This window comes from Eublepharis macularius, chromosome 12 (assembly GCF_028583425.1).
Source record: "Eublepharis macularius isolate TG4126 chromosome 12, MPM_Emac_v1.0, whole genome shotgun sequence".
In the NCBI taxonomy this organism is placed as follows: Eukaryota; Metazoa; Chordata; class Lepidosauria; order Squamata; family Eublepharidae; genus Eublepharis; species Eublepharis macularius.
Window position 1 is genome coordinate 56,984,110 of NC_072801.1, and position 21,386 is coordinate 57,005,495.

At 48.1% G+C, this 21,386-nt stretch overlaps 1 protein-coding gene across 1 annotated transcript in view; it reads left to right on the forward strand.

Moving 5' to 3' along the window:
- The first annotated feature begins 3,191 nt into the window (after window positions 1-3,191).
- The window catches only part of LOC129339491 (vomeronasal type-2 receptor 26-like), a 40,924-nt gene continuing 22,729 nt past the window's right edge, over window positions 3,192-21,386 (forward strand). The window contains exons 1-2 of the mRNA XM_054994070.1: window positions 3,192-3,617; window positions 3,926-4,082. Coding sequence (XP_054850045.1) covers window positions 3,192-3,617; window positions 3,926-4,082 — 583 coding nt within the window. The remainder of the gene's footprint in view (window positions 3,618-3,925; window positions 4,083-21,386) is intronic.

Sequence of the window (21,386 nt, forward strand, 5' to 3'; positions counted from 1 at the left end):
ATTGAAGTCAAAGCTCTGAGAAGCAATGCAGTGCCAAAAATGAAGAGCATCAGAACATTCCTGACAAGAACATATCATCTCCTTTACAAAACAAATGGAGTTTAAAAACCTTCCTGAGCTATCACAGGTGGTGCTGTGTAGCGGCTAGAGTATCTGACTAGGATCTAAGACACAACAAGGAGGAGAAGAAGTGGAAGAAGCACAATCGTATTCACAAAATACAAATATATTCCACAAAATTACAATTGCAAACTCCACAATCCTAATACCATAAACGTCCAGAATCACAATCAAAGTAAATCTTTCGCTACAGTAGGTAAATATAATACAAAAAGTTCAAGCCGTAATAAATATAGGGCACTTCAAAGCAGTTGGCTGTGTAGAGGTACCAGTCAAGAGTCCAATTAAAGACCAATCATGGTCGTATCAAGTAACAGTGTGAATGCGTATACAAAAGGCAGTGCTGCAAGCAGATAATTGGTGAAGTAAGTAGATGGCAACGAGTATGAGCCGGCAGTCTTTCTTCGCTCGTTTCAGACTGCAATGTCTTTCTTCAGGCCACCATATCTGGAAATAACAATGCACAATAATACTACAATTATCATGCCAATAGCACAAGATGTTACAAAATTAAACGCCATTCAATTACTTACATCAAGGAAAAATTTCCAATCAATTCAATTCCACCAAGGTACCGCATCCATAATTCCATAAGTTATCCAGTGTGAACACAAGCCCTCCTTTCCCGTTTAAATATGTCTCCTAATAAGTTAATTGAAACACGCCCAAATTAATAAAGGTTCCATTGCACTTTTCCCCATTTACCAATTACAAGTAATATATGTAGTTTTTAATAAATATTTCAATAATAAATACTTGGTAAAATTATTTTAAAAAAAGAACTTTTAGAATGTAGTATATTCTAAATGGGGAAGGCACCAAGAGAACCGGCGTTTAAGGGGAGGGAGGGAAAAATGGAGGGGGGGGAAAGAGGAGGAAAAAAACCTCATATAAGAGAACTTAAAGGGGACTATATAAGGCCTGTTGTTGTATTCATAAAAAGGATGAAAAATCGATGTCATGATTAAGGCCATGAGGGATCATAGTGTTTAATCGAAAGATCCATCTGATTTCTGCTTGAAGGAGGAACTTCACATGATGTTCAGACTTCGATATCGTTTCCAAGACCGAGAAACAAAAGGTTCTGTCATTAGGATGTGTTGAGCGGAAATGTTGGTATAGGGGTGTATCCATATTAAAAATTTTTATCCTTGAGATGTGCTCTTGGATACGAAGGCGGACCGGGCGGGTGGTGCATCCCACGTACAGGAGACCACAACTACACTGGAGGAGATAGACGACATATGAAGTATTGCATGTAGAGAAAAACCTGGAATAAAGTGGTTTACCAGTGAGTGGATGGCAGATCTGTTTCAAGTCAATGCAGAATCTGCATACACTACAATGACCACAGGGGAAATGTCCCAATGGAAGATCATTCTTTTCCGTCCCTCTCCTGAAGTCAGAGTGTACCAACATGTCCCGCAGGCTCTTGGTTCTCCGGTAGCCGATTTGAGGTGGCTTGTCACATCCAGGTAAGTTTTTAAGTATATTCCAGTACTTTCTGATAGTCTGAGTGATCGCTCCTGACATAGGAGTGAAATCAATGGCCCAGGTAATCCTATCTGAGCCCTGATCTCGAGGTCTATAAGTGAGTAAGTGGGATCGGGGTGTTGACTCGGCTCTTCTCATAGCCCGATTTACAGTCCAGCTGGGGTAATTACGTGCCATAAAGGCTGCCCCCATTCGTACTGCCTCTTTCTGGAAGTCTTGTCGGACCGTAGCGTTCCTTTTGATACGGAGGAACTGTCCCACTGGTATATTTTTCTTTAGAGCTGATCTATGGTGAGATGTGTATTCCAGGTAAGCTGCTCTATCTGTGGGTTTTCTATAAGGCTTGACCCCAAGTGATCCCACTGCTCGTTTAAACACAATCACATCTAAAAAAGAGAGATGTTCTGAGCTGCTTTGATATGTGAATTTAATGTTAGGATTGATCCCATTAATCCAGCTCATGAATCCCTCTACCTGGTTCATTTTTCCCTCCCTCCCCTTAAACGCCGGTTCTCTTGGTGCCTTCCCCATTTAGAATATACTACATTCTAAAAGTTCTTTTTTTAAAATAATTTTACCAAGTATTTATTATTGAAATATTTATTAAAAACTACATATATTACTTGTAATTGGTAAATGGGGAAAAGTGCAATGGAACCTTTATTAATTTGGGCGTGTTTCAATTAACTTATTAGGAGACATATTTAAACGGGAAAGGAGGGCTTGTGTTCACACTGGATAACTTATGGAATTATGGATGCGGTACCTTGGTGGAATTGAATTGATTGGAAATTTTTCCTTGATGTAAGTAATTGAATGGCGTTTAATTTTGTAACATCTTGTGCTATTGGCATGATAATTGTAGTATTATTGTGCATTGTTATTTCCAGATATGGTGGCCTGAAGAAAGACATTGCAGTCTGAAACGAGCGAAGAAAGACTGCCGGCTCATACTCGTTGCCATCTACTTACTTCACCAATTATCTGCTTGCAGCACTGCCTTTTGTATACGCATTCACACTGTTACTTGATACGACCATGATTGGTCTTTAATTGGACTCTTGACTGGTACCTCTACACAGCCAACTGCTTTGAAGTGCCCTATATTTATTACGGCTTGAACTTTTTGTATTATATTTACCTACTGTAGCGAAAGATTTACTTTGATTGTGATTCTGGACGTTTATGGTATTAGGATTGTGGAGTTTGCAATTGTAATTTTGTGGAATATATTTGTATTTTGTGAATACGATTGTGCTTCTTCCACTTCTTCTCCTCCTTGTTGTATCCTTGAATTGGAAGTGGAACTCCCCCTCCCGTTTTGCCTTAGTTGAAGTGGGATAGTTATGGCAGATTATAGGGATACCTTTGCTTTTTCACTGACTGAAAGAGACAGAATTTTGTCTATTATTCCCTCCCTGTCCGCCAATAGAGGTGAGGTTCCAGCCCAAGATTGGGATTTATTAACAGAGCAATTGAATAAGTCCACCAAACTAACTCTCCATTCCCCCTCCCTTACGGAGTACTGTAAAGAACATATCATCCCAAGGGGGCTACGCATGCATAAACCCCCCGGGATGTATAAAACGGATGAGCCCTTTAAAAAGAGATGGGCGTCGATCCTAAATAAGTGCTCCTTTGATTTAATGCTGCTATTGATTGAACGCATAGCTCAGGAGAAGGAAGAGGTAGACAAGGGAATTGAGGACTTAAAGACACAGTTAAAATCTGACTACTCAGAAGAGGACTTTAAGAAAAAACTAGAGGAGACTAACAGACTTATTAGAGACTGTGAAATAAGATTGAAGGACTTGAAGATGAGGAAACTCAATCGGGATAAACAAGACTATTCCAATGGGAACATTTACAATTGGAAGGAGCAAGCCCCTAAGAAAAGGGTTACTTGGGCACCAACGACATCTGGGGGGTTGGAATTCGATACTACAGACCCCTCAGACACAGAGTTATCGGGGGAAGAGGGGGGCCGCAACCTCAGGAATCGCGTAGTGCCCATCCAACAACCGCGACGTTCTTTTTTGGCACGGGGATGGCTGTCCCGTCGAGGGAGACACAGAATATAGTATTTAACTTATCTTCACGATCCCTCTCCAAAGTTGAACTTGATGCACTTAACAAAGGACTAGGATTTGTACCAACCCCTCGATATGATAGGCTAAGCACCCAGGTAGATTTATTTAAACTGTTTAGATAAATTAAATTGAAAAAATATTTTGGTAACACCGGCTCAACTCCTCCTTTTGACGGCCTGAGATCTAAATCGACTTTTATACCTCGTGTATCTGATATACAGATTGAGACCTTTGAGAAACTGGTTCTAGAAGAAGTAGGGAAGTTAGAGACAGAGGAGCGTCACATCCGACATAATATGACCAACCGAGAAAGAACAGTGATACGGGACTTACAGAAGGATGCCAACATTATTATTAAGCCGGCCGACAAAGGGGGAGGTATTGTAGTCTTAAACAGCACAGACTATAAGCAAGAGGTTTTAAGACAATTAGAGGACTGTGAATTCTATCGCCCCATAGATGGCGATCCAACATGGGAAATCACAAAGGTTATCAAAATAGTGCTTGATAATGCCTTGTGTAGTGATTTCATTGATCAGTCATTACATCGAGCACTGTTGAATTTAGATCCGAGAGTCCCAGTCTTCTATTGCTTACCAAAAATTCATAAATCGTTACAATCCCCTCCCGGAAGACCAATAATATCAGCCTGCAATTCGGTCCTAGAGCCGTTAGCCATCTATATTGACCGCTTGTTACAACCGGCTGTTAAAGGTGTAAAATCCTTCATTCAGGACACCACGGATTTCATTCAACTAATAGAAAATATGGATGTCCCAGAGGGGGTTCAGTTACTTACTATGGACGTTCAGTCCCTTTACACGTCCATCCCTCATCAAGATGCTCGGATAGTAATTGAGAAGGTTTTTGACTCCCGTCTTGAGAGGTCACCTCCTACCAGCTTCCTCCTAGACCTGTTAGATCTTATAATGGAAAGGAACTATTTCAGGTTCGAATCCCAATTTTTTTATCAAATCAAGGGAGTCGCTATGGGGTGCCCGGCGGCTCCCAGTATCGCGGTTCTGTATATGGCGGATTTAGAAGAACGGTTTATTTATAATCAAACATCCAACCCCTTTTATGAGGAATTAATTTGCTTTAGGAGATTTATTGATGACATTTTTTGCATAATTCGACATAAGGACCAGGTAGAGGGATTCATGAGCTGGATTAATGGGATCAATCCTAACATTAAATTCACATATCAAAGCAGCTCAGAACATCTCTCTTTTTTAGATGTGATTGTGTTTAAACGAGCAGTAGGATCACTTGGGGTCAAGCCTTATAGAAAACCCACAGATAGAGCAGCTTACCTGGAATACACATCTCACCATAGATCAGCTCTAAAGAAAAATATACCAGTGGGACAGTTCCTCCGTATCAAAAGGAACGCTACGGTCCGACAAGACTTCCAGAAAGAGGCAGTACGAATGGGGGCAGCCTTTATGGCACGTAATTACCCCAGCTGGACTGTAAATCGGGCTATGAGAAGAGCCGAGTCAACACCCCGATCCCACTTACTCACTTATAGACCTCGAGATCAGGGCTCAGATAGGATTACCTGGGCCATTGATTTCACTCCTATGTCAGGAGTAGGGGTGTGCAAGGAAAAAACTTTCGGCTTTCTTGTTTCGGGATTACCCGAAACAAGATTCTCTACCGGCATTAGCCGAATGCCGAAACAAGAATCTCTTTCGGGATTCGGGATTCGGCATTATTTCGGCATTCTTTCGGGATTCTTTCGGGTTATTTTGCTGGGAAAATGCCTCCGTCTTTCAGGACGCCTGGAGGAGGCATTTTCCCACCAAATAAGCCCAAAATTGGTGGGGACCTTCCTCTAACCCTTCTCTAACACCCACCCAAGTTTCAGACAGATTGGACTTTGGGGGGCCATGTTATGGCCCCCCAAAGCAGGTCCCCCCATCCTCCCATAAAGGAGCATCTTCTTCATTATTTCCTATGGGGAAAAAATGAAGAAGCAGGCTTCCTTTGCCAGGGGTGGCATTTTGCATGCAAAATGCCCCCCAGCCCTCAGGGGCCCTTCTCCCACCCCTCCTCCCACCCCCCACCGAGGCTCAGCCTGCTCCCACTTGGGGGGGCCATTTCATGGCCTCCCCAAGTAGGTGCTCTAATCTCTACCACTGACAGCTGGGGGAGGCTTGTGTTGCCAGGGGTGGCATTTTGCATGCAAAATGCCCCCCAACCCTCTGGGGCCCTTCTCCCACCCCTCCTCCCACCCCCCACCAAGGCTCAGCCTGCTCCCACTTGGGGGGGCCATTTCATGGCCTCCCCAAGTAGGTGCTCTCAGCCCCTAAAGTCCACCCTTCACAGCCCCACACAAACCCAATTCCCCCCCAGCTGCCACACACAGACCCAAATCCCCCCAGTAGCCCCTCACAGACCCAAATCAACCCCCACCTGCCCCACACCCACCATAACCCCAGGAACAGGCTGGCCTGCCCTCCCCTTTTGGGAACCCCTAAACTCTCTTTCCCAGGGCAGTTCTGCACAGACAAGGGGTGCCACAATGGTGGCAGTGCCAAATCGTCCCTGGGAAAGAGCACCTGCCCTGGCACACAGACAACCACCCCCCTGACCCCCCCACCACCCGCAGAGAAGGCTGGCCAGCCTGCCCCATTGTTCCCTATGCTGGGAACCAACCTCCCATCAAAGAAGGGAACACAGACACACAATCATTAAGTTTAAAAAACCTTTATTTTCTCATTTTCAAATTACAAGTGGTCAACAAATCACAACATATTACACTTATTGTCCCTCATAGCACAACACAACACAATTAACTACACATCAGAGAATCTTAAACACATTTTTTTTTTTGAAATGGACAAACAGTAAAGTTTTGAACATTACAACAGGTCACATAGTGAGCGGGCACAACAGGGCATGGAAACAGAAGATGATCATAATAACTACCAGCCTAATACAACTCTCCCTCCATAAAACGACTTAATGGGGGGGAACCACTGCAACAAAATCCCCCCCCCAACCCTCTGGGGCCCTTCTCCCACCCTTCCTCCCATCCCCCCACCAAGGCTCAGCCTGCTCCCACTTGGGGGGGCCATTTCATGGCCTCCCCAAGTAGGTGCTCTGCTCTCATCTCTACCACTGACAGCTGGGAGAGGCTTGTCTTGCCAGGGGTGGCATTTTGCATGCCAAATGCCACCCTCACCCTCAGGGGCCCTTCTCCCACCCTTCCCCCCACCCCCCACCACATGCATTCCTTGACAATCAAGAAATCTGGAGTTAAATATAATGTGCATGTAAGTCCCTCAAAGACAGAAGCAATATGACCCATTTGATTTCCACAACCTCAGACACAATTAGGGATCCGTTTCCCCTTGGTGGGGGATCCCCCACTCTCACCTATCACCCCGAAGGGGGAAAGTCAGTGAATGAGCCTTCAAGGTACGCTCCAGGGGCTGCTGCCGTGATGTCACTGATGTCATCTGGCTGCCCTGAGAGTATGCCTGTGCTTTGCAGTGGGCTGATTTGGGCCCTGCAGGCCAAAGCAGGATCCCTTGTGGCCCAAATCTGCCTGCTGTGAATTGTGCGTGCTCCCCAGCCTTGTGTGATGATCACATCACTTCCTAGAACAGACATCATCATGCCAGAGCATTGCCATTAAATGATCATGCGTGTGTGAACAGACCCTATGTATCCTGTAGGCTTCAGTGATGGTATAGTAATGTTTTCACTCACATTATAGAGAGAGAGAGAGAGAGAGAGAAGGGGGGGAGGCACTGAAGCTAGATTATTTCTTCTATTTTACTGTCCCCTTCCAAAGCCAGGGTGGCATTGGCACAATGCCCCCCTCCCCCCGGCCAGAGCCTTAGTACCAGTATGCATTGACAGGCCCATGCATCATAGTCCTTTTTGAGACCCAGCCAAGTTGTGTGCCTTTTGGAGAAAAATGTTCAAGTTGCTGGTGGGGGTATGAACAATTTTTAGATATCCACTGTAGTGCAATGGCTAGAGAGTTGGTCTAGAATCTGGCAGACTCTGATTCTGTGCCTTGTAGGCTTGATGGATGTTCTTGGCTCAGCCTAAGTAAACAATTGTGTTGTGTTTTCCAGAGGCAGTCTAGGTGATTTTGGGGCCCTGGACAAATGTTCTTGACGGGGCCCCAGAACCAGTGCCGCCCCACCACTGGCTCCTTGCCAAGGCCAAGCAATTTGGCAACCTAGGCCCCAGATAGAGTGGGCAGGAGTGCGTTGTTTCCTTCCTCCCCCCCCCTCCACCCCCTCATACAACTAAGAAGGCCATCGGTGGAGTCACTCCAATGTGAGGCATGGAGCAGCTGTCTATTGTTAGCCTGGTTGTGATGAGGGTGAAACAAATCAAGGGAGAACAGCAATGTGTAAACCACTCTAGGTTCCCATGGGGGAGAAAACCGGGGCATAAGATAAACCTTTAATTTGGTGGGGAGGGGGTATATACATTTTATGTGTATGTGTCTGTATGTTTTATGCATTCAAATCACTTGTGGTGTACTTTAGAATTATATTGAGCTCCACAGTATCCCAAAAACCTTGTCCATGTATTGCAAACCGAAGTCAATCTACCACATCTAGGGTATTCTTCTTTTCCCTACTGCCTTCAATTTTTCTTAGCATTATTGTCTTTTCTAGTGAACCTTGTCTTCTCATGATGTGACATAAGCACTATCATCAATTGATATCTTCAAGGGAGAAAGCAGGCCTGATTTGGTCTGGACATGTCTTTTTCGGAGTCCATGGTACATGTAAATTGAAACTTTCTTCCCACTTCACAGTGTGAATGCTTTTTCCTCCTATGAGCTTTGTCTAAATTTTACTGTACTGATACTGCTCATTTGGCCAAAAGGCCTGCCCTTGATCAATGCCACATTAAATACTTCATAATAAAAATATGTTTTTAGAACCATTTAAAAGTGTCCTTAAGTGCCATACGCCGATTTAAAAAACCATAAGCTAAATGTTTGGGAACACAACCAGATATGTGAATGACTGAAATGCAGCCCAATCCCACTGCTACTTAAAATCCATTTTTGATGGAGGTCTGGATTGTCTTACATTGGTGTCATTGGGCTTGGAATCAGGAACCTGGAAGCGTTCCATGGTGGCTACAACTTTCATGCCAAGGCTAAGAGGGTGGGAACGGGATCTCTCTGGGGTGGCAAACTCTGGCCTTGGAAGTTACTGGCAATTTGGGGGTGGGACTTGTGCAAAGGAAAATCTGAGTAGGGATCTCCCCCAGAATCCATGGTCCGCATTTGCCCTCTAAAGAGATTGCCCTTGGAAGCAGCCAGTTTATCTGTAGGGAACTACTCTCTCTAACCTGAACTCAAGCCCAACCAGGAGTTTGGCAGCCCTAGGAAAATTTCTGAAAAAGATGGCAAAGGAGGGCCAGCAACTGATAGAGGCATGGAAGCCCACACCAGGACAGTAGCAGGGGCCTACTTGGGCAAAAGGGACGACCAGTGCTCTCATCCCCCATAGTCCACTCCTTTCAGCCCCACACAAACCCAGTTCCCCCACCCCAGCTGCCACACACAGACCCAAATCCTCCACTCAGCCCCTCTCAGAACCAAAACCACCCTCAGCTGCCCCACACCGAGTACCCCAGGAACAGGCTGGCCAGCCTGCCCCATTGTTCCCTATGCTGGGAACCAACCTCCCATCAAAGAAGGGAACACAGACACACAATCATTAAGTTTAAAAAACCTTTATTTTCTCATTTTCAAATTACAAGTGGTCAACAAATCACAACATATTACACTTATTGTCCCTCATAGCACAACACAACACAATTAACTACACATCAGAGAATCTTAAACACAATTTTTTTTTTGAAATGGACAAACAGTAAAGTTTTGAACATTACAACAGGTTACATAGTGAGCGGGCACAACAGGGCATGGAAACAGAAGATGATCATAATAACTACCAGCCTAATACAACTCTCCCTCCATAAAACGACTTAATGGGGGGGAACCACTGCAACAGGGTCCAGCAGAACCTATGTCATTTCCTGTGGCTGTGCTTTCAGTTCAGACACACAAAGCTGAACTGGGCACTTCCAAGGCACTGGACAATGGTATTTCTGGAGCAGTTCTGCAGAGGTCTCCCCCCACCCCCACACCAGCCTCAGAATTTACCTGGGAACATCTGTGAGAGATCATCATTGGCCGGTGCCCATCCACCACTCTTCCCGCATCCCCCAACCATGCAAACCCAACATTAACATCAAATTTTTTTTTTTAAACATGAACTGAACATCAACTTTTAAAAAACATAAGCACAACATTTTTTTTTGGGTTTTTTTCCTTTTTTTTACATGAACAGAACATCAACTTTTAAAAAACATAATCACAACATTTTTTTGGGTTTTTTTTCCTTTTTTTTACATGAACAGAACATCAACTTTTAAAAAACATAAGCACAACATTTTTTTTTGGTTTTTTTTCCTTTTTTTTACATGAACAGAACATCAACTTTTAAAAAACATAATCACAACATTTTTTTGGGTTTTTTTTCCTTTTTTTTACATGAACAGAACATCAACTTTTAAAAAACATAATCACAACATTTTTTTTTGGTTTTTTTTCCTTTTTTTTACATGAACAGAACATCAACTTTCAAAAAACAGTACAACAATTCTTCTACAATTTTTTTTACAATGATTTCATCTGATAAAAACACCTAAGCAATCCCTATCTAACCTGTTTCTCCCTCCAGTAGCAATCCATGTTTCTGGGGCATTATTTTTCATAATAAATTTGGTCCCACAGGGTATGTCTCAGTGATGGGAGATGTTTTGAATACCCTGGGGGGGGGGCTTTCAAATTGCTGGGTGTTTTCCCTTTGCCACTGGTTCCTAACCACCCTCCCTCTACTGGCCGGTTTTAACTGTATATACAGGGTTTTATACAGGGGAGAGCGCGATTCCAAAGGATTGGACTCATAGAGGATGCAGGCCACAAGTTGGGCTCACCTCAGTCACTCTGGAAGTCCAGTCCTGAGAAATCGAAGAGGCGAGAGTTGACCTTCAGGAAGGTCAACTGCTCGACTCTCCATGGGAGAAGGCGAGTGCGATGTGGGCCGACAATGTCGCCCGCATGTGAAAAGACGCGCTCGCTCTCCACGCTCGTCGGAGGGCATGAGAGCAGCCGCTGCGCCTCGAGGGAGAGGTCCGGCCAGACCGACTCCTTCCTGGCCCAGTAGCTGAGCGGATCGGTGGAGAGCGACTCGCAGGGCTCCGCGAGGTAGTCCCTGACCATCGCCTCCGCCGGATCCTCTCTCACGGTCCTCACGACCCCAGAGGGGACGAGGGCCCACCGGAGCATCTCCATCTCCATCGGCACTCCGGTGGTGGCCTCGGGGGGGGCCTGCGCAGAGGGGGCGTCAGAGGGACCCGCACGGCAGGGCCCCTCTTGCGTCCCCCCTGTCGACAGGCGTCCCCTCTTGGCCTGCCTGCGCCTCACCCAAGAGCAGAGCCCGTCTCTGGCTTGGGTGAGGTTCCCGTCCCGCTCGGCGAAAGTGCCCTTTATGCGCGGGTCACACATGGTCGCCAACATGTATGACTCTTCCTTAGTGAGAGGAGTTAGCCTGGCAGCTATGCCCTGCTGCAGCCTTCTCACTAATGCGCGCACCGCTGGAACAAGGTCAGCACGGGGCGCGACCCGGTCTGCAAGGGTGGCCAGATTCCTCTGGAGCGTGTGCACCAGGGGAATGACCAGACCGAGGGTCGCCGTGTCTGACGAGACCGCCACAGTGAAGTCCTTGAAGGGCTTCAGGACCTCCACTGTCTGGGTGATGGTGAGCCAATCCTCCCGGTTGAACTCACCCACCTGACTCGCACCGCGGTGCTCGGAGAGCCACGCGTGGAGTGCGGCCTGCTGCTCCACCAAGCGCTCAAGCATGGCGCAGGTGGAGTTCCAGCGAGTGCTGACGTCAGTGATCAGAGCGTGCTCTGGCACACCTGTCCTGACCTGTGTCTGGCGCAGTTCGTGCGTGGCCTTCACGCTGCGCGAGAAGTGACCCGTGAGCCTCCGACATTTCTGGACAAGTAACTGGAGTTCACGGGTCCGGGTATCCACGGGTTCCTTCGAGGAGCCCAACCCCAGCGCATCTCTCACCACTAGGTGAAGCTTGTGAGCGGCACAGTAGACGCTCTCTCGGCTCACTAGATGCGCCGCTGCCCTCATGTTCTTGCCACCGTCCGTCACCATGCATCCCACGGTGGCGGGTCCCTGGCCTATCCACTCGTCCAACTGTCTCCTTAAGGTGGCAGCGATGTTCTCCGCCGTGTGGGACACGTCGAGCACCTCGGCGTGAAGCAAGGCCTTGCAGTAGCCGGCCTGGCGGTCTCGCATCCTTCCCTGTCTAGCTGTGCTAGGCACCTCCCCCCGGCCCCCACCCAGAACCGACTCGGGTTCCCACCAGTGAGCAGTAAGCGAGAGGTACGCTTGCTGCACACTTGGGCAGGTCCAGATGTCCGATGTGAAGTGCACAGTTCTCCCGGCAACCCGGGACAGCTGTGCCTTCACATGATCCCTGGCAGCCCTGTAAAACGAGGGCACCACCGATCTGCTCAACGACGTGCGAGCAGGGACGGCGTACCAGGGAAAGCAATCTTGGAGCAGCCCTGAGAAGCCGAAGTCTTCAACTACGGAATACGGTTGCCCATCCACTGCTATCATGTTGACGATGTGGCGCGTGATGCGCCTGCTCGCCCTCCGGATCCCCTCTCTGGGCACACTAGCGCCCTGCATACCAAGCATCTCCGGGAGAGAGGCTTGGCGTCCCTTTCCTGCAGGTACCCTTGGGGGGAGAGCACCAGAGGAGCCTGCCTCCTTCTGGCTAGCTGGCGGCCGTGCGGCGCCACTCGAACCCTCCTCCCGAAGAAGCACCGCCTGGTGGTGCCTCTTCATATGGTACCTCATCCCAGACGTGGAGAGATGCCACACATCTTTGCCACGGCTGACGCGCTGCCTACAATGCAGGCACAGGGCTGCTCGGGGATCCTCCGTTGTCTGGAAGTGCTTCCAGATTTCGGAGGAAAAGGGCATCCCACGCTTCCCAGGAGAAGCGCGTTCGGGACCACCCTGCGGCACCTCCTGTGAGGTGCTCTGGCCGGACACACCGTGTCCCACTCTCGGCCGGGCAGGTGGGGATGGACGAGGCTGAAGGGGCAGAGATGTGGGCTCTTCCACCACAGTCTCTGCCTCTTCCTCCCGCGTCCTCTCCTCCTGCACAGCCGCGAGAGGCCTGCTGCTGGCCTCAGAGGAAACTGGGGTGGACCGCCCCAGGGGGGGTCTCACGGGCAGTTCCTCCAACATCCTCCGGGTTCCTGGGGTGAGCGGGAGCGCAGGGAAAGTCATGTGCTCCGCGCCCATCCCAGGAGACACCACATGCTGCCCCTCCTCCAGCAGCTGGCTCGCAACCACTGGAGGAGGAGGAGCCTCAGCAGCAGGCCCCTGCCCAGTGCCAGCCCCTGCCTCACGCACCCGGGTTGGGGGTGGCCCTCCAGCAGCTGCCTCAGGAAAGAGAGTCTTGCGAACCCTCTTCCTGTCACCAGAAGCCAGGCTGGTGAACGGCAGCAGCGCAGGGGAGGGCCTCCTCCGCTCAGATGGAGGGGCTGCCGCAGCAGTCCCCCTCCCCCTCCCCTCCTCCCCTCTAGATTTCTCCCTAGCCTTTCCCCCGGGTCCCCTCTCTGCTTTCCTCTCTGACATACTTTCCCCTCCCAAATTCAACCCTAACTAATCAGAAAAGATTTAGAAAACAAAGGTCAACTTTGTTTTCAAGACCTAACTAACCTGCTATAAATCTGTGTTTCTAGTGGCTCTGTGACTTGGAGATGAACAATCAAGTGCCTTTTTAAGCAACCCTATTTATGTCAGGGAACCTGAGCCTGCCAATCAGCTGAATTCCTCTGGAATTGAGCTGGCCCTAAACCCCAATAACAGGTGACGAAGCCTTAAACACTCACACACTAGTATGCCCGGGCCGGCCTGGCACCACCACGTGTGCCAGAGATGGGCAGTGGAACCCTAGTTATGGGGGCACTAATGGGAAGCCTATTGACAGCTATTACAAATTTTTATATATATATATATATATATATAGAATTCAAACCTAACACTCACTCACTAATGCTTTCCCTGCTGAGTCCCTATTTAGTTTTTTAAAAAAAACTAGGCTCGGTTTCCCTAATAATTATGTTGAGGGCAATTATCCACTGATCACCTACCAACTGGCCTACCTACCTAAGAGACACTATTTAGCGGGACCGATGTATCTGTGGTATGTCGGTGTGGGGTGTGGATGTGGTGTTTTGAAGATGAGCCTCCCCCCTCCCAAGCTAGCAAGAACCCACCCCCAAGGCCACCCAAATGTCAACCCGGACTCGCTCACACTAACACCAGTCCTGCAGTCCAGCGATGTTCAGGCGGTCTTGCAGCTGGTCCTCCTCTCCTCCACGATGCTGTCAAGAAAATTGGAAATGTTAGCAGAGTCAACACCACACGCCGCACACGCAACCCCAAAATTCAAGGCCCCGTTGCACAAGCCAAGTCAGCCCCCCCCCCCTTAAAGGCTAGGGCCAACCAGCAGCAAAACAAAACACATCCACCCAGCAGAGCTTCTGGCCTGTGCAGGCCAGAAGCTGGCACACTCATTTTTTAGTCCTGTGAAACAGCAGTTCATGCCCACCCCACACTCAAACTTGAAAAATGAAACATGAAAGAAAGCTGGCACTGCGATCAATGCTGGCCCCCCTAACCCCCAAACAATATCCTCTTGCCCAACCAGAAAATGCCCCCCCCCCCGGCCCAAGCCATAAAGACAGAGCCAAAGCATATGCTCGCAGGTAGGCACAGCAGCAGACATAAGCTCAAAAACCAAATTTAACAACAACCCTACCAGTCCACCAGTGCAGATGTCCAGCAATGTTGATCCTCCACGCAGAGATCTGCAGGCCGATGTCCACCAAGTGCAGTCCAGTCCAGAAGAGGTCCACCAACGATAAACAACCTGAATGTGAAGCAAAACAGTGAGTGCCAGGCCAGCAAACGGGAAGGGTTACCAAAGCCGGAGCAGCAGGCCTGTGTGTGGGCCGAAGGCTGGCACAGTTGATCAGGACGGAGCCTGTTGGGAATCCTTGCAAGCAGGGGACCAGACACAGAAACGCAAGCCACACCATTCCAGATTGTGGAGCACAACTGTGAGTGCCAGGCCAGCAACCAAAAAGGGTTACCTTGGCCAAAGCAGCATACCTGTGTGTGGCCCACAGGCTGGCACAGTTGATCAGGACGGAGCCTGTTGGGAATCCTTGCTAGCAGGGGACCAGACACAGAACAGCAAGCCACACCATTCCAGATTGTGAAGCACAACTGTGAGAGCCAGCCAGAAGAAAGGCTTCTGGCCTGTGTAGGCCCGAAGCTGGCACACTCTGGTTTTAATCTTCAAACAGTGGATCAAGCTTAAAGAAGGCAAGCACAACAACCAATGCTGAACCCCCCCCCCCCCACCATCAAACATTGTCTGCCCAACCTGTCCCCCAGGCCATACCTGTGTGTGGCCCACAGGCTGGCACAGTTGATCAGGACGGAGCCTGTTGGGAATCCTTGCTAGCAGGGGACCAGACACAGAAAGGCAAGCCACACCATTCCAGATTGTGAAGCACAACTGTGAGAGCCAGCCAGAAGAAAGGCTTCTGGCCTGTGTAGGCCCGAAGCTGGCACACTCTGGTTTTAATCTTCAAACAGTGGATCAAGCTTAAAGAAGGCAAGCACAACAACCAATGCTGAAACCCCCCCCCCCCACCATCAAACATTGTCTGCCCAACCTGTCCCCCAGGCCATACCTGTGTGTGGCCCACAGGCTGGCACAGTTGATCAGGACGGAGCCTGTTGGGAATCCTTGCTAGCAGGGGACCAGACACAGAACAGCAAGCCACACCATTCCAGATTGTGAAGCACAACTGTGAGAGCCAGCCAGAAGAAAGGCTTCTGGCCTGTGTAGGCCCGAAGCTGGCACACTCTGGTTTTAATCTTCAAACAGTGGATCAAGCTTAAAGAAGGCAAGCACAACAACCAATGCTGAACCCCCCCCCCCCACCATCAAACATTGTCTGCCCAACCTGTCCCCCAGGCCATACCTGTGTGTGGCCCACAGGCTGGCACAGTTGATCAGGACGGAGCCTGTTGGGAATCCTTGCTAGCAGGGGACCAGACACAGAAAGGCAAGCCACACCATTCCAGATTGTGAAGCACAACTGTGAGAGCCAGCCAGAAGAAAGGCTTCTGGCCTGTGTAGGCCCGAAGCTGGCACACTCTGGTTTTAATCTTCAAACAGTGGATCAAGCTTAAAGAAGGCAAGCACAACAACCAATGCTGAAACCCCCCCCCCCACCATCAAACATTGTCTGCCCAACCTGTCCCCCAGGCCATACCTGTGTGTGGCCCACAGGCTGGCACAGTTGATCAGGACGGAGCCTGTTGGGAATCCTTGCTAGCAGGGGACCAGACACAGAACAGCAAGCCACACCATTCCAGATTGTGAAGCACAACTGTGAGAGCCAGCCAGAAGAAAGGCTTCTGGCCTGTGTAGGCCCGAAGCTGGCACACTCTGGTTTTAATCTTCAAACAGTGGATCAAGCTTAAAGAAGGCAAGCACAACAACCAATGCTGAAACCCCCCCCCCCCCACCATCAAACATTGTCTGCCCAACCTGTCCCCCAGGCCATACCTGTGTGTGGCCCACAGGCTGGCACAGTTGATCAGGACGGAGCCTGTTGGGAATCCTTGCTAGCAGGGGACCAGACACAGAAAGGCAAGCCACACCATTCCAGATTGTGAAGCACAACTGTGAGAGCCAGCCAGAAGAAAGGCTTCTGGCCTGTGTAGGCCCGAAGCTGGCACACTCTGGTTTTAATCTTAAAACAGTGGATCAAGCTTAAAGAAGGCAAGCACAACAACCAATGCTGAAACCCCCCCCCCCCCACCATCAAAGATTGTCTGCCCAACCTGTCCCCCAGGCCATACCTGTGTGTGGCCCACAGGCTGGCACAGTTGATCAGGACGGAGCCTGTTGGGAATCCTTGCTAGCAGGGGACCAGACACAGAAAGGCAAGCCACACCATTCCAGATTGTGAAGCACAACTGTGAGAGCCAGCCAGAAGAAAGGCTTCTGGCCTGTGTAGGCCCGAAGCTGGCACACTCTGGTTTTAATCTTAAAACAGTGGATCAAGCTTAAAGAAGGCAAGCACAGCAACCAATGCTGAAACCCCCCCCCCCACCATCAAAGATTGTCTGCCCAACCTGTCCCCCAGGCCATACCTGTGTGTGGCCCACAGGCTGGCACAGTTGATCAGGACGGAGCCTGTTGGGAATCCTTGCAAGCAGGGGACCAGACACAGAAAGGCAAGCCACACCATTCCAGATTGTGAAGCACAACTGTGAGAGCCAGCCAGAAGAAAGGCTTCTGGCCTGTGTAGGCCCAAAGCTGGCACACTCTTGTTTTAATCTTAAAACAGTGGATCAAGCTTAAAGAAGGCAAGCACAACAACCAATGCTGAACCCCCCCCCCCACCATCAAACATTGTCTGCCCAACCTGTCCCCCAGGCCATACCTGTGTGTGGCCCACAGGCTGGCACAGTTGATCAGGACGGAGCCTGTTGGGAATCCTTGCAAGCAGGGGACCAGACACAGAAAGGCAAGCCACACCATTCCAGATTGTGAAGCACAACTGTGAGAGCCAGCCAGAAGAAAGGCTTCTGGCCTGTGTAGGCCCAAAGCTGGCACACTCTTGTTTTAATCTTAAAACAGTGGATCAAGCTTAAAGAAGGCAAGCACAACAACCAATGCTGAAACCCCCCCCACCATCAAACATTGTCTGCCCAACCTGTCCCCCAGGCCATACCTGTGTGTGGCCCACAGGCTGGCACAGTTGATCAGGACGGAGCCTGTTGGGAATCCTTGCAAGCAGGGGACCAGACACAGAAAAGCAAGCCACACCATTCCAGATTGTGGAGCACAACTGTGAGAGCCAGCCAGAAGAAAGGCTTCTGGCCTGTGTAGGCCCAAAGCTGGCACACTCTTGTTTTAATCTTAAAACAGTGGATCAAGCTTAAAGAAGGCAAGCACAACAACCAATGCTGAAACCCCCACCCCACCATTAAACATTGTCTGCCCAACCTGTCCCCCAGGCCATGCCAAGAATAAACTGCAACACCTTTTTGCAGAGGCAGGCCACAGCAGCACATTGCCCAGCATCAAAAAAATTTACAAAAATTTTAAAAAGGCCTACCAGGTGTCCTCTCAGGATGTCCAGCACAGTTGATCCTCCAGGCAGATGTCCTCCAGGCTCCAGGTGCAGTCTCTCTTCTTCTCCTCTCTCGGTCACAGCTCAGCAGCAGCAGCAACAGAAGTGTTCCAGACAGTCTTGCTCCAAATTTAAATCCCCTGCTGCAGCCTCAGCCAAAGATTTAAATCTATTGGCTGGCATGAGAATGCAGCAGTGGGATTGGTGACTCCTAAAGTCCCCAGTCCCCTGCCTTTCCCCACCCACACTCCAAGAGCCACCCTCCTCCTGCTCCCCCTCCCCTACCTGTTAGTTTTGGCGGGAATCTCTGCTGCTTTGCAAATGCAAAGTGCAATGCAATGCTTGCACCTTGCATTTGCAAGGCAAAGCAGGATTCCCTATCCTCCTTTGCAAGAGGGGTGGGGGGTGACAGAAGGAGTGAGTGATTCACTCCTTCTCCCCCCCTCCCCTCTTCTAAGAGCCTGCAGGAAGCCTTTGCTTCCAGCAGGATTTTGCTAGCCGCTTGCTAAGGCAAACGGCTAGCAAAATCAAAATGGCGATTCTCGAATGCCGAAAGAATGCCGAAAGAATCCCGAAACGTTTCGGGTTTTTCTTTCGGCAATCCCGAAACGTTTCGGCATTCCCCGAAACGTTTCGGGATTCTTGAAGAATGCCGAAACACTTTTGTTTCGGCATTCTTTCGGCATTCAGAATGCCGAAACGCACATCCCTAGTCAGGAGCGATCACTCAGACTATCAGAAAGTACTGGAATATACTTAAAAACTTACCTGGATGTGACAAGCCACCTCAAATCGGCTACCGGAGAACCAAGAGCCTGCGGGACATGTTGGTACACTCTGACTTCAGGAGAGGGACGGAAAAGAATGATCTTCCATTGGGACATTTCCCCTGTGGTCATTGTAGTGTATGCAGATTCTGCATTGACTTGAAACAGATCTGCCATCCACTCACTGGTAAACCACTTTATTCCAGGTTTTTCTCTACATGCAATACTTCATATGTCGTCTATCTCCTCCAGTGTAGTTGTGGTCTCCTGTACGTGGGATGCACCACCCGCCCGGTCCACCTTCGTATCCAAGAGCACATCTCAAGGATAAAAAATTTTAATATGGATACACCCCTATACCAACATTTCCGCTCAACACATCCTAATGACAGAACCTTTTGTTTCTCGGTCTTGGAAACGATATCGAAGTCTGAACATCATGTGAAGTTCCTCCTTCAAGCAGAAATCAGATGGATCTTTCGATTAAACACTATGATCCCTCATGGCCTTAATCATGACATCGATTTTTCATCCTTTTTATGAATACAACAACAGGCCTTATATAGTCCCCTTTAAGTTCTCTTATATGAGGTTTTTTCCTCCTCTTTCCCCCCCCCTCCATTTTTCCCTCCCTCCCCTTAAACGCCGGTTCTCTTGGTGCCTTCCCCATTTAGAATATACTACATTCTAAAAGTTCTTTTTTTAAAATAATTTTACCAAGTATTTATTATTGAAATATTTATTAAAAACTACATATATTACTTGTAATTGGTAAATGGGGAAAAGTGCAATGGAACCTTTATTAATTTGGGCGTGTTTCAATTAACTTATTAGGAGACATATTTAAATGGGAAAGGAGGGCTTGTGTTCACACTGGATAACTTATGGAATTATGGATGCGGTACCTTGGTGGAATTGAATTGATTGGAAATTTTTCCTTGATGTAAGTAATTGAATGGCGTTTAATTTTGTAACATCTTGTGCTATTGGCATGATAATTGTAGTATTATTGTGCATTGTTATTTCCAGATATGGTGGCCTGAAGAAAGACATTGCAGTCTGAAACGAGCGAAGAAAGACTGCCGGCTCATACTCGTTGCCATCTACTTACTTCACCAATTATCTGCTTGCAGCACTGCCTTTTGTATACGCATTCACACTGTTACTTGATACGACCATGATTGGTCTTTAATTGGACTCTTGACTGGTACCTCTACACAGCCAACTGCTTTGAAGTGCCCTATATTTATTACGGCTTGAACTTTTTGTATTATATTTACCTACTGTAGCGAAAGATTTACTTTGATTGTGATTCTGGACGTTTATGGTATTAGGATTGTGGAGTTTGCAATTGTAATTTTGTGGAATATATTTGTATTTTGTGAATACGATTGTGCTTCTTCCACTTCTTCTCCTCCTTGTTGTATCCTTGAATTGGAAGTGGAACTCCCCCTCCCGTTTTGCCCTAGGATCTAAGACAGCCATGATTGAATCCCACATAGACCATGGAAGCTTGCTGGCTGAACTTGGGCCAGGTACATCCTCTCGCCCTTATCTACCTCACAGGGTTATTGTTGTAAGGAGGAAAGAGAAGACATGAAAATGATCCTTCAGGCAGGATATGAAATTTGTTTTAAATCTAATTTTGCCTATAGGCCATCAGCAAAAGGTGATTGCTCTTGCTGTTGCTTCATCAGGAATTACTACAACTCTTTTACCAGGAAACACAACTGCACATTGAACATTCAAGCTACTGTTAAATATTCCAAACACAGTGAGTTATGGGGCTGGAGAGTGGAGTAGGGCAGAGCCCATAGGAGATAGTATATGCCTTACACATTTTTATCCTATCCATACTCTGAGGAACCCGGGCACCAAAAATGCTTCTCCATACATGGTACTCTATTCCTATTATTGCAGATTTATGAAGAAAACTATAAATATGCTATACTTTGACAAAATAAAATTACTGTATGGCTCCTAAAGGGGAAAAAATATTTTACACATTCAGTCCTAAAATTTCTTTTATGAAACTATTTGTACTGGAGTATTGTGTGCAGTTCTGGAGGCCTCACTTCAAAAAGGATGTGGACAAAATCGAGAGGGTGCAGAGGAGAGCGATGAGGATGATCAGGGGTCTGGAGACTGAGCTCTATGAGGAAAGGCTGAGGGCCTTGGGAATGTTTATTTGGAGAAGAGGAGATTGAGAGGGGACATGATTGCTCTCTTTAAGTATTTGAAAGGCTGTCATTTGGAGGAGGGCAGGGAGCTGTTCCGGTTGGCAGCAGAGGGTAGGACTCGAAGCAAAAGGCTTAAATTATATGCAGAAAGGTACCGGCTGGATATTAGGAAGAACTTTTTCATGGTCAGAGTAGTTCAAAAGTGGAATCAGCTGCCTAGGGAGGTGGTGAGCTCCCCTTCACTGACAGTTTTCAAGAAGAGGCTGGATGAATATTTGTCAGAGATGCTTTAGGCTGATCCTGCACTGGGCAGGGGGTTGGAATAGATGGTCTATATGGCCCCTTCCAACTCTATGATTCTATGATTATATTTGTTAAAAATTGTGTTTTCAATTAGATCCCCTGAAGGA